The 14263-nt window shown below is 33.1% G+C and overlaps 2 protein-coding genes across 2 annotated transcripts; one reads left to right on the top strand and one right to left on the bottom strand.

Annotated features, from left to right (window-relative positions):
- The first annotated feature begins 3600 nt into the window (after positions 1–3600).
- Positions 3601–4761, top strand: LOC135925985 (probable serine/threonine-protein kinase clkA). The gene has a single exon (XM_065461609.1). It carries the CDS (start codon positions 3601–3603, stop codon positions 4759–4761), a length of 1161 nt encoding a protein of 386 aa, XP_065317681.1.
- Positions 4762–12363: 7602 nt separating this feature from the next.
- LOC135925960 (CCHC-type zinc finger nucleic acid binding protein-like) lies at positions 12364–12762 on the bottom strand. The gene has a single exon (XM_065461565.1). The coding sequence runs from the start codon at positions 12760–12762 to the stop codon at positions 12364–12366; it is 399 nt and encodes a 132-aa protein (XP_065317637.1).
- Between the last annotated feature and the right edge of the window lie 1501 nt (positions 12763–14263).

Raw genomic sequence — 14263 nt, 5'->3', positions numbered from 1 at the left:
TTTTCACTCAGTTCTCTAAATGATATTTCTATCACCACTACCACAATCCCTATGCCACCTCTGCCTATTTTTTAACAAATATAAGCATTCAATTCACTAGGAGTTATTATAAATAATACTTTATCCGATTCTCGGAGAAACTTTCATGATTGTTTAGAGGAATGTTCAAACTTGAATGTGCAGTACGGCCCTTTTCATCAACTTTATTAATGGAAAAATATGTAGTAGTTCTGTCGTGGCCTTTATAACAATTCTTACTATCTTTTTATGGTTATGTAAACATTATCGTTCATGATTCTATTTTAGAGGGGGCTACCAATGCTGACATTGACAGAAATATCATTTTGCGTTCTTCTTTTACCAGTATCCCAAGGCATAGGCATATGCTTCATCTTTATCAGGACGTAATGTGTTTTGTACACTGCTTTGATAATCCTTCATTACTTTCATCTACAACCCTAAATGATATGAAATTGTATATTAATTATTTCCTCTCCAGACGACCTTCCAGATTTATTTTGTCGCTTTTTCCATCAAAAATAAAAATGTCAACAAGGATTTGCTCTTAATTTTATCAAATACACAACATAATAATTATTCATCATTATTTTTAAAAAAAATTAGCCTAAATTTATATGTCAATAAAAAATATATATATATAATTTGCATATAAGTTTCATTAGTGTTTAATGGCATTTTTGTAATTTAAATAGATAGCATATATTTTTTTACTTAACATAAAAATATAGACAAATAATTTCGGAAATGCAAGACATACATTAAATTTATCTGAAAAGCAACAATAACCCTATATAATAAACAACAATTTATTTTTTAGATATAATTTTAATTAGTCATATTACCAAAAAGTATAAGAGTCGGTTATTTTTATTTTATTTATCGTGATTCTCTAATTAGTCTCAGACCTTCCCAGTTTCCCTTAATACGGAATTCACATGTTTTTTTTTACATCTTAGACTAATTGGTAAATCAGATATTTCCCGTTCATGTGATGATATTAAAAATTTAACTATCTCCGAGGCGGGAAAAAATTTTCAAAATTATAATGGGTAGGACTGGGCTTGGAACCTCAAAATTAATATTAGCTTGCACCTGACTTGGGAATATCTTTTACAAATTATTAAGGGTTGAGCTGGGCTTGATAAACTTTTTTATAATTATATGATTTTGGATGCTTCCTAATATTGCGAGCTTGGACCTGGCACGACATCTATCGTAAAAAAATGAATAAAAATCTCATTCCCCATCATTTTTGACGGGCTTTCTACTAGTAAATAATAATTTTGAGAGACAGTAATTGATTATTTTTATATTTTCAAAATAGATTTTAAATATTTATTCGAAAAACATGCCTAGTTTGTAAATTTCTTTCTATCTTGTTTTATTTTTATCCAATAATAAATCAACATCATTCCATTCATCTACAGAGGAGTATATCAACATCGATTGCAATACAAAAATATTCTCTAAAATAATAAATAATACAGATGCAACTACAGATGCAACTACAGTTGCAGAAATCGTATACATCTATCATGTAGTTCAACATTCACAGAGCTATATCATCACAATGTGGGTCGAATCCTTTTCCCATGATATTTAACGACTCCAATATAAGTGCAAACTTACTTGTGGTAGAACAAAAATGAGTAAGGCTATCACAAGTGTTTTAGTACCTGAATCATAGAGGTCAATTCTAGATGATTTGAAAGATGGTCAACCATATGCAATTCTGACAAATGCATCTAATAAGGGAAATATTTTAATATTTCCCCTGATCTTTAGCTATTTCAACAAGAATAAGAACATTTCAATAAAACTGTTAATTTTTTTTCCGCGGATAGTGAAAAATCCAAAGATGTAGCTAACCACATAATGTAAATATAGCTGATTCAGGGTCATCAATGAATTGCATGTCAGCTTTATGCGCCGATAATGCCTCTGTAAATTTTGGCAAAAACAAAGTGTATTTAGCGAATTGAGGCAGCATGTGGATGTCGAAATAATTATGATGAGATGTTTTAACGAAATTCATCAACTAAAAGAGTTAATGAATTAAAAAAGTTGGTGGAGTAATCTGACTTGGAATGGTGTGAGTTGTTGCGATATGTACTATCAGGATCAGGTGGTTATCATAATACCTGCCATCGATAGAATTTTAAAATTTTACAAACCCTTAAAAAAACTTCTTAAATAAAAATTTTAAAAGCTGTCCAAAAATTTTTTCGAGGATTAGTTTCACATATAGGAAATCTATTTCATGCAGTTAATATTCTGTTGCAATCAAAATATTATTTATTAATAAAGGTTCACAAAATTATCCAACAGCTCTGTTCATCTCTATAGTTAAAAATTGATAATAAATTTTATGGCGCTAATGCTAAAAATATTATATTAAAATGTTCAAATAATACTCTAATTAATACACATTTAAATGAAGCAAATATTATTATTAAGACAATTTTAGAATATTTACAATCAAAATTTGATTTTAATAACTCTATTTACAAATGTATAAATATTATGACCTTGGAACAGAAACCATCAATTGAGGTTTTTGTAATTTAATAAATATATTGAAAATACCGAACATTGATGTCTTGTTTGAGGGGATTGTAATTCTCTCTATTTTTTATGATTCGCCAGAATACTTAAAGTTAGATTGTCTAAAAGCAGAGGAGAAACTGGTAGAATTTTTTCGTAATAACAATAAATCCCCATGTGTTAATAGTGTTGTTTATTCAAATTTGTAAAATAATTAATTGAGTATTAATTTAAATGTTTTGTTACATATTGTGTTGTTTATTCAAATTTGTAAAATAATTTATTGAGTATTAATTTAAATGTTTTGTTACATATACCAGTATATATACCAGTCGATGAGATACATATTATAATTATTATTATTTTATTTTTTAAAGTAAAAATAAAATTTATTTAAAACAAAATACAACTTAATTATTTATTGTTTCTTTTATGGTGCCCCGGCACTTTTTTGTAAAAAAAAAGAAAATAAATGATATATATAAAATTTGCCTTAAATTTAAAAAAAAATGTAAAAAGAAAATAAAATTCGAAGGACATATACTTATACATAAACAAAAGGTAAATTGCGTGATCTCAAAATGTTAAAACTTACAATTTTACGCCAATTTATATTTTGATACGCTTATTATGCTACAAATTATAGGATATAAATTTATTACGAATTACACATTTTTCATGTAATAGTATTTTCTGTTCTATTTTGATAATTTAAATATAAAGACAAAATATTATCTGATTTTCTTTTATAACTTAAAATTAGAGATTTAGAATAATCTAGTTTTCTTTTAAAACTTAAATTTAAAGATTTATCCAATTTCCTTTGACGACTTAAAATTCAACAAGATTGAATTGTTTAATTTCCTTTGACGACTCAAAATTAAAACATAGGATTTTTTTTTTGATTTGCTTTAACGATATAAAATTTAAAGATATTGAATTATTTAATTGTTTGACGATGAACTCAATTTTTTTGTTCGATATGAAATTCATAACTTAAAACATATAGTATTTTCTTAAAGTGAAATTTTTATTATGGACAATAAACTTACTGCTATATGCGATCCTTATCTTAGATTTCCAAAACTTATTGGAGAAATGACGGACACATACCTTGATATGGTTGAGACATACTTTGAGGATTACATTGCGTCTGACGCATCTAAGGCTAGGACCTTATTAGGTAACTTATCAATTGACATTTATGAAAAAATCACATCCGTGTGTTCAAAGGCACAGTTAAAAGATTATAAAGTTATTTTTAATAAACTCAAGTTATTAATTCCGAGGGAAGATATAAATTTATGTATAAAAAATTTTAACTTAGCGGTACAACGTGGTGACGAGTCTTTTTACACATTTTTCTATAGAATACATAAATTACATAAGAAGTGCAATTTCATAGATGACAGTAGAATTAAGGATAAATTGATAACGTCTACTTTAAACGATCATATCAGAAGGAAGCTGAATAAGCATAAGGACTGGACTGTAGATGATATGATGAAATTAGGAGTTGAGTTAGATGGTAGTAATATTAAACCAGACGTTAGCGATACAAATTATGTAGACAATGATAAAAAATTGGATAAAAATAAAAAAAATTTAAATTCAAATATTGATAAAATACCATGCAAAAGTACTTTTAGTAATAATGAGAATAATTCTAATGATTATGAACGTAATAATTTTAGAGAAAATAATTTTAATTATAATGGATGTAACACTCGTAAGGAAAATTTTGATTTTAAGAAGAGGAATTATAATGATTTTAGGCCTAATGATAATGCTAGCCGAAACTATCAAAACAATAATTTTCGAGACAGTGAGGGTAACTCTAGAAATTTTCGTAATAACCAATCTTCGAATAACAATTCAAACTATTACGGAAGAAACTCCATGTGGCACAATAAAAATAATGCAAACAATTATGATATAAACAATGCCTGGCAAAACAACAACAATTCAAACTATAACGGAAGAGACTTCAGGTGGCACGATAATAGCAATTCAAACAATTATGATAGAAATAATGCCTGGCATAACAATAATAGAGATGATGGAAACAATACATGGAAAAACTATAATCTAAGAAAACAAATACAATATCATGATCAGAGCCAAAGTAATAGCAACAATTGCAATATGAATATTGAAGAGATTGTGGAAAATGAAAATGATGTTACACAAAAATGATAGTGATTTTAATATCAACAATTTAACCGAGCATAAACTCAATGACAATGCATTTATGACTTCCTTAAAAATAAACGATGTTACCGTTACAATGCAAGTCGATACTGGATCTAAATTCACAATTATACCTCATGAAATGGCTAAACAAATAGGTATTAAAGATCTTAAAAAGTCCACTCTACAACTCTCAGCTTATGATGGAAACTTAATTGAAATTATCGGCGTAACTCAAGTTAAAGTAAGCTACGATGGTATCGCCAAACACTTGCTAGCAGTGATCGTAAAGTCTAATAAAAATGCATTATTGAGACGAATGTGGATCAATGCCTTTAGAAATATTTTGAACAACTTTATAGCAAACATCGATATCAATTATGAAGATGGAATAAATAAATTAATAAACTACCAAACCAATCAACAAAGTTAACGTCAAGATACATTTGCGAAATGATGCCAAACCTAAGATAATACCACCAAGGCGTATACCTTATTCAAAAATAGATGCTGTAACTAAAGAACTTACAAGATGGATAGACGAGGGAGTCATTGAGCCGGTGACGGATGTTCGAGAAGCAAGTCCTATAACCGCTGTCTACAAAAAAAATGGGAGCGTTAGGGTTTGCGCCGATTTCAAAGACACTGTTAATCCTGCTCTAAGACTTCAGATACCCACTTCCAAGAATAAACGATCTTATAGCATAGCTCAAGGAGGGGAAGAAATTTAGCAAGATCGATTTCAAAGACGCGTTCTTACAAATCCCTATCGACATAAACTGCAGAAATATACTAACCATATTCACACACAGAGGATACTACCGGTTTACTAGATTTCCTTTTGGGTTAAAGACTTCTTCTGCAATTTTCCAACAGATTATGGATCAAATTTTCGGTGACATGAAAGATGTCATTTTTTATATTGATGACCTATTAATAACGGGAAGTAGTGACGAAGCTCATTTCAACAACATAAAAAGAGTTTTTGAAAGAATATTATCTTATGGCTTAGTGCCTAATTTTGTAAAAAGCTTATTCTTCAAAAAATGTCTGAGGTTCTTAGGACACGATATCGACGCCAATGGGATCCACGCCAACCACGACAAGATCGAGGCGATCGTTAGAATGCCGGAACCTAAATCAGCTGCGGAATTGTCAACGTTTCTGGGTATGGCGGGATACTACAGAAAATTTTTGAACAACTTTGCTGAAATAGCTGATCCTTTATACAAGATTGTCAACAAGGAAAAATGGGAGTGGAATTTAGAACACTCCAAAAGTTTTGATGATCTTAAGACGTTGATTAGCCTTCCTCCAGCTTTGACGTACTTTAATCCTGAATTACCCATCGGAATTGCGACTGATGCATCTAAAAGAGGTTTAGGAGCTGTTTTGTTTCACACCGAAAAAGATGGCAAAGAAAAGCCAATAGCTTTTGCCTCGAGAACGTTAGCAAAGTCCGAGATAAATTATACCAATATTGAGCGTGAAGCTCTGGCCATTATGTTTGCTATCAAGAGATTTCAAGAATACTTGATAGGGACTAAGTTCACTATTGTAACGGACCATAAGCCGCTAATCAATATTTTTACCAAAGGGCTCAAAGATAATAGCACCATGTCATTAAGGTTACAGAAGTGGAGTATAATTTTGGGGGGTTACGACTTTAACATCAGATATAAAGCTGGTAAATACAATGTTGTTCCCGATTGCCTCTCAAGACTACCACAAGTAATTGATGATGACGTTATTGATGATATCGCAATTATAAATGACTTTGGCGATATACCTCTTAGTTTTGACCGAATACGTGATGAAACGTCCAAAGATTTTGAATTATCTCAAGTTATTAACGATATAAGAAATAATGTGCCTATTAAAAACAAAACTTATCAAAATATTGAATATGAACTTAGTATTATTAAAAATTGTCTGTACAAAAGCAACAAAATAATAATTCCAGCAAGTCTGAGAAAGAACATATTAAAGGCACTATTATTTAAGTATATTAATATATTGCTTTATTATATATATATAGGCGGTTTTATACTTCCTTTATTAGAATATTTCATATAGTTTATAAAATAAAATATAAGACGTTAATTTGTAAAAAAAAATAAATAATAAAATAATAAAAATGTATCTAATTTTTTTCCCTTTTTGGGTTTATATAATTTTTAAAATTGTTAAAATATATATATTTATTAATAATTAGAAAAATATAATATTACGCCTTATACAATGAATCGATAAAAAAAAAATTTAATTCATTAGTAATCCTATAAAAAAAAAATATTTATTAACTATGACTCAACTATTATTTTAATAACTTCTGTTACTAAAAAAAACGAAATATATAACACGCCCCCATTATTTAAAATCAAAAGTATCCCCCTTCATCTTATAAGGCATCCAATCCTAATAGATCTTCCCATTCTGTATCCGATAAATCAACCAGGGGCCAACTGTCGACACTCTCCTCTTCCGCATTCGGACCCATTACTGGTTCCTGGAAGGGATGAACTACCGCAACCGGTGTACGGGTCCCTTGCTCCTTCTTCCCATTGCCCGACTGCGTCTCTTTCCCCTCGGGTGATAACACCCTCCGTATCGGCATTATATCCCCTTGAATCGAACCACGACTGCGACTTCGTCGTGAAGTCCCGGGCATTTCCCTTCCATTGTATCCAGTCTGATTATGCGTGGGCCCTCGGGGGCATCGGTCACGTAAATGTCCCGTGCTCCCACATAAGTAGCACGTTCTCGCCCGCCTAATGGGTCTTAGCCTAGGCATCCTGGGCTCTGGCAATTCCGGGCTCACATTTCGATGATTCAGGGTCCTTCCCCTATCCACTATTCCATTCCTGGTAGATCTGGGTTCTATCGATTCCTGCCTTGAGGGGGGTAATCTTCGGCCTTCCTCATCCACTCTTCCTTGATAGATACTGACACGAATTGTCAATTCTTCCCAGTATAGACACCGATGAACTCCGCTCATTTTAAATCCTGTAAAGGCGGGATACTTAATTTTAAATGAAAACAATTATTTTACTTATTTCCCTTTGAATATATAGGATCTTCTTTTATCGTAAGAAAGAGGGTACAAAAAAAAATTATTTCTTTTCAAAAAAATTTTATAACTTTCTTTTACTCTCGTAGTTCCTTGACAGAATTATTACATAATATTTATTATTTTTTTCCCCTGCCAAACTGTCACCCCTTATCTTTTTCTCTCCCAAAAGTTATAATTCCCTCCAAATTCTTGATTTATAGCTAGCTAGATTCATCACATTTCTAAAACCATAAAAGTCACGCAACTCCAACTTTTTATTCACAATATTTTCAATATTATTTTCCAAACAAATTGCCTGTTGTTTCTTTCTTTCTTTATTTATTATTATTCTTATTTTTTTTTGTCTTCTTCCCCCTTTATATCCAATTTATTTGATAATTTAACACGCACTAATATTTGGGCACCACCACATAGTATTAATTATTTTATTTTTTATCATAAGTTCTTTTTTTTTTCTTTGTTTTTTTTTTGATTTATGACGGTTAATAAGCCAATAACGCTAATATTTCTTTTCAAAAAAAAAATAAGCGAGAGAAATAGAAAAATTTTATCACTAATATTTTTATGCATCATATGACTGAGACATTATTACATTGCTACTTTAAGATACATATTATTACATAAATGGGAATTTCGACAATGTTAAATATATATAAATTTCCTACGATTAATTTTGTATATATTAATTTTGATAATTAAAAAAAAACATTTCCTATTATATATATCTATATTTACCCTTATGAGTACATAGGCAGGTATACTCTCCTTTAATTTCCTATAACATCACTCCTCCTCATATTCCTGATCGTAACCTTCCTGGCTCCAGCCCCCTTTTTAGTTGATCCCGATGCCGTATTCCTTCTCTTCCATCAGTAAATTTTACTCGACTTAATTTGTGTCCCATGTTTTCTACGATCTTCCCAGATTCCCACCTTCTTGTACCTCCATATATACTTGCCCACACGGTTTGTCCCAAGACAAATTTCGGTTTCTCCACTATCTCCCTCTCCATCTTTTTAGGTGGTTTCGGATTTAATAAGTATAATAATATCCGGGTTCGCCGCCCTAAAAATTTCTCAGCTGGAGACGGCTCCTCTCCCTTTCTACTATTATTGTAATATGCCACCGCTATCCAAATTTCCCCACCCCCATACTTTGATTTTCTTAACCAGTTCTTAACAATCGACACCATCCTCTCCGCCTGACCATTTGAACTGGGATGATAAGGCGGCGCCAAAATATGTCTTACCCCGGTTTCTATACAAAACCTCTTGAACTGTTCACTGATGAAAGCCGGACCTCCGTCCGATACTATCGTTTGAGCTACTCCAAACCTGGCCCATAGATTTTTCAATGTTTTCACTACCACCTGCGTCGTTAGCCCCCTTACTTCCTCGTACTCCACCCACTTTGAGTAAGTATCTACCACGATTATATAAATCTTATTTTTAAAATCAAAAAAATCAACGTGTATCCTCTCCCATGGCTGAGTCGCCTTTGGCCAAACACTCTTCCTGTCCTTATGGGGCATTTTGGCCCATGTATTGCACATCAAACAACCTCGGCAAATATTTTCAATTTCCTTATTCATGCCAGGCCACCACACGTATTCACGCCCCCATTGTTTCATTCGTTCAGTACCTTGATGTCCCGCATGTATCATGGATAACACTGCGCCTCTCAATTTCATTGGTATTACTCCTCGGTTTCCTCGCATCAGGCATTCATCCACTATAGCCAGCTCTTTTTCTATGCTTCTGAAATATTTATCTCCCTCTCTCCAAGGTCTCTTCCCCATAACACTCCTTTTAATTCTCATCAGTTCGCGATCTTTCAAAGTGACCTTCTTTAGTTCTTCCCACGTCACGGGACCACCTCTAGATATCCCTGCTATCGCTTGAATCAGTCCTTTTTCCTTTCTTTCCTCCACTTCTTCATATCCTACTTCTTCCCCTTCTTTTCCAGCTCCACATCGAGATAAAATATCAGGTAAATAGTTTTCACTTCCCCGCCTATATTTTACTTGCACATCAAAACTACCTACCATTAATAACCATCTTTGTAACCGAGGAGACAACATTAACTTCTTATTATCTTTCTTGAAAAGATGGAATAAAGGTTTGTGATCCGTATAGATTACAAATCTACGACTAATTAAGTTTTCTCGACACTTGGTTAGTCCAAAAATAACTGCCAAAGCCTCTTGTTCAATCACGGAATACCTTGTTTCGGCGGCTCTAAAAATTCTCGAGAAAAACAAAATAGGTCTTTCCAGCTTGTCTATACAATGCAACAATGCTCCGCCCACACCCCTATTCTAAGCATCTACAGCTAATATCACTTCTAAATCGTTATTAAAACATACTAAAACTGGTTCTCTTCCGATTCTACTTTTCAACTCTTCAAAAGCATCCTCCTGCTCATCTTGCCACACAAATTTTTCTCCCTTCTTTAATAATTTATATAAAGGTGCTGCTATTTGTGCAAAACTCTCTATAAATCGATGATAATAGTTTACCATTCCCAGAAAAGCCTGCACCTCCACTTTATTATTTGGTCTTAGCATACTCGCAATCCCCGTCATGTTTTGTCTACCGGCCTCACCTCCTTTCCAGTGATTCTATGTCCCAAATATACAACTTCCGACACTTCTAACACACTTTTTTCCGCGCTCGCCCGTAATCCTTTATTTCTTCTTTTAAATACCTCTTCTAATCTTTGTTCATGTTGTTCAGGAGTTTCTCCCATCACTAAAACGTCATCCATATAATAAAACACACCTTCCAACCCTTGAAAAACAGCAGCCATAGTCCGTTGAAAAATCGGAGCTGACACGCTAAGCCCAAATGGTAATCTACAGAATGCATATAAACCATTCGGAGTAGTGATAGTCAATAGCTTTCGTATCTCCGGCTTCACTCGTAATTGCAGCATTGGAAAAATCTACTTTTGAAAAATATACACTACCCTTCAAATTTGCTAATATTTCTTCGATTCTCGGCAGCGGATATTTGACCTCCACTACCCATGGATTGAGCGTGACCCTAAAATCTGCACATAAACGGAGCCTTCCATTGACCTTCTTCACTGGCACTAACGGTGTCGCGCATTCACTATATTCTACAGGACATACAATGCCTTTCTGTACCCACCGATCCAATTCCTTATCCACTTCGTTTCGCCATTCGAACGGTATTCGTCGTAAAGCACAAAATTTTGGAACATGTCCCTCCTTTAACTTGATATCCACTTCGTAATCTCTGAGACATCTAACTTTCCTCAAAGATTTCCTTATACTCATCCACCAATCTTCGCACTCCCTCTTGTACCTTGATTATACCGACTTCTATCTCCCTGCTTTGAAATCCCTTCTCTTCTTGTCGGTTGGTCTCTTCCCTCTTCATATCTACTTCCGAATTATATATTCCTTTTATTTTTTCTTGCTTTACGTCACTTTTTCTGGCCCATTCTTTCGGCAGCCCTGTTCCATTATTTAGACTTTCATCTGACTTCAACTCCAACTCTTTTTGATCAGGAATTTCTTCCCTCTTCTCAGTTTTGTCCCTTTCTTTCTTCCTCCTAAAGTCACGACAATCCTTAAAAATTCCCATATTTTTTCTTCTAAAATTTCTCTTTACGTCCCCCTTCATATTTCCCCCTATTTCTCTCATAGAATTTCCCCCGATTTCTCTCCTCAAATTTCCCCCTATTTCTCCCCTAAAATTTCCCCCGATTTTTCTCATAGAATTTCCCCCAATTTCCCTCCTAAAATTTCCCCCGATTTCTCTCATAGAATTCCCCCCGATTTCTCCTCTAAAATTTCCCCCGATTTCTCTTATAGAATTTTCCCCAATTTCCCTCCTAAAATTTCCCCCGATTTAGAACTCCCCCCAATTTCTCCCATAAAATTCCCCCTGATTTCTCCCCTAAAATTTTCCCCTATTTCTCCCCGACCATACCCTCCACCTCTCCCCCTTACTTCCCCCAAAAAGGTTTCAATTCCTGGCAATTTCTTTCCACACCAATAATTCAAATCTCTTTTCTCCTCTTCTCTCCTAATTGGTAAAAATGTACCCCCCCCCATGCGAACACACCCCAAAACCCACAATCTGGTCCCATTCGAGTAATCCAATCCCATCCCAATACCGCTTCTACCCTTCGGTTAATTATCCACAGATCCAATATCTCCCTTCTATTCTCCAACATTACTTCTAATTCCACCCTTTCCATTACAGCCACCTCCGATCCGTCCAACTGCCGGATCTTGATGTTCCACTTTTAATCATTTCCTCCGCCCAAATACTTCTATATTTTTCATAACTCATTACAGAGATGGCCGCTCCTGTATCAAACAACATGGATACCATATTTCCATTTAAATTTATCCACACCCTAGGACATGGATCATGTACTATCTCTTCTTGCATCATGTTTATGCATTCCAATTTCTTCATCTTCCCTTTACTACTAAAGTTGCCAATTTTTTCCAACCGCCGCCTCCCGACTTCTAAGGTTCCTTTTTCACTATCATATAGTCACAAGTACTCACACTCTCTTGCCACATGTCCCTCGTTTCGGCACCAAAAGCAAATAATATTCGGACCTTTATTTTCCGTAAAATCTTGTATTCCTATCTCCTTTTCTTCCCTATTTTCAATAATCCTCACATTTGGCACCTGCCCCATGTCTCTCTGCGGAAAACCGCCTCGAGTATTGATATTACTAACATTGAATTCTTCTCTATTGTGACCAAATCGTCCGCAACCTGCACACCGTAATTTATCACGCTTTCCCGGACAATACGGGGCTATATGTCTATATTTCCCACACTCAAAACATTTGGTTTCTTGACAATCTCTTACCATATGACCTGGTTTTCCACAATTATAACAACTCAATTTTTCTCTTCCTCGGAAATTAAAATTTGTTCTCATTTCCATTCGCCTTCCCTGTGAATTTTTTCTTGGCCATCTATATGACTCTTCCAACCGATTGTTATACCAGGTCTACTATAATTGTCCCTTCTTTCCGTGTTATTAATTCTCTCATTTCTATTTAACTCTCCCATATTACTATCGGTCCATCCTTTGATCAATTCTTGTACAGGTAACCAGGTTACCTTACCCATCACATCTTCTTCTCCAATGGCCCTCAATGGTCAATGTCTGACCCTTAATCCTTACATTTCTACTTCTCTTAATCCTTCTTCCAAATAATAAACTACCTACCCAAATCACTAAAATTATTAACGCTCCCAAAATGTTATATTGAATTTCCCAATATTTCATGAATTTTAAACTTTTCATGTTTCCTATAAGAAATTAACAATAACCTTTAAAATAAATATTTTAATTATTTGTAAGGTTAGGAGGTATGAAATAATTAGGACTGTAAAAATTCCTATAAAACACATATACATATATATATACTGAATAAATAAATTTCTAGCGTTAATTCGCCACAAATACTAAGTTTTTTTTTAAATCAGCAGCACTTCCGTGTATTGACGTCTTTTGAAAAAAAATCGGCAGCACTTCCGTGTAACTTGCCTTTTAATAAACTTTTTAGGATTTTCTTCTAATAGATTTATATAAGCAAAAATTTGGACAGCACTTCCGTGTACTCTACCTTTTTAGTATCACTATGCCACAAAGATTCTTTTATATATCACTGAGCCCCCTTTTTTTTATACCACTAATCCACAAAGACCACTAAGCAACAAAGACCACTAAGCCACAAAGACCACTAAGCCACAAAGACCACTAAGGCACAAAGATCACTAAGCCACAAAGACCACTAAGCCACAAAGATCACTAAGCCACAAAGACCACTAAGGCACAAAGATCACTAAGCCACAAAGACCACTAAGCCACAAAGATCACTAAGCCACAAAGATTTTATATACCACTAAGTTTTTTTTATATATATATCACTAATCCACACAGATTTTTTTTTTATTTCTTTTTTTTTTACAGTTTCCCCCTTTTTTTTTAGTGTCCCTAACGACCAGGTTCTAGCGATCAGTTCGCTCTGGTCACGGTAACCATTATTATTTAAATATATTAATGTATTGCTTTATTATATATATATAGGCGGTTTTATACTTCCTTTATTAGAATATTTCGTATAGTTTATAAAATAAAATATAAGACGTTAATTTGTAAAAAAAAAAAAAATAATAAAATAATAAAAATATATCTCATTTTTCCCTTTTTGGGTTTATATAATTTTTAAAATTGTTAAAATAAATATATATTTATTAATAATTAGAAAAATATAATATTACGCCTTATACAATGAATCGATAAAATAAAATATAATTCATTAGTAATCCTATAAAAAAAAATATTTATTAACAATGACTCAACTATTATTTTAATAACTTCTGTTACTAAAAAAAACGAAATATATAACAGGCACTACATGAAGGTCACA

Source organism: Gordionus sp. m RMFG-2023, chromosome 1 (genome assembly GCF_954871325.1).
Source record: "Gordionus sp. m RMFG-2023 chromosome 1, tfGorSpeb1-WG-v2, whole genome shotgun sequence".
Taxonomy (NCBI): Eukaryota; Metazoa; Nematomorpha; class Gordioida; order Chordodea; family Parachordodidae; genus Gordionus; species Gordionus sp. m RMFG-2023.
The sequence above is the reverse complement of the archived record's forward strand: the minus strand, read 5'-3'. Positions and strand labels throughout refer to the sequence as shown.

Excerpts from the sequence above, each read along its gene's own strand:
- LOC135925960 (XM_065461565.1), bottom strand. The coding sequence starts at position 12,762 with ATGAGAACAAATTTTAATTTCCGAGGAAGAGAAAAATTGAGTTGTTAT.
- LOC135925985 (XM_065461609.1), top strand. The coding sequence starts at position 3,601 with ATGGACAATAAACTTACTGCTATATGCGATCCTTATCTTAGATTTCCA.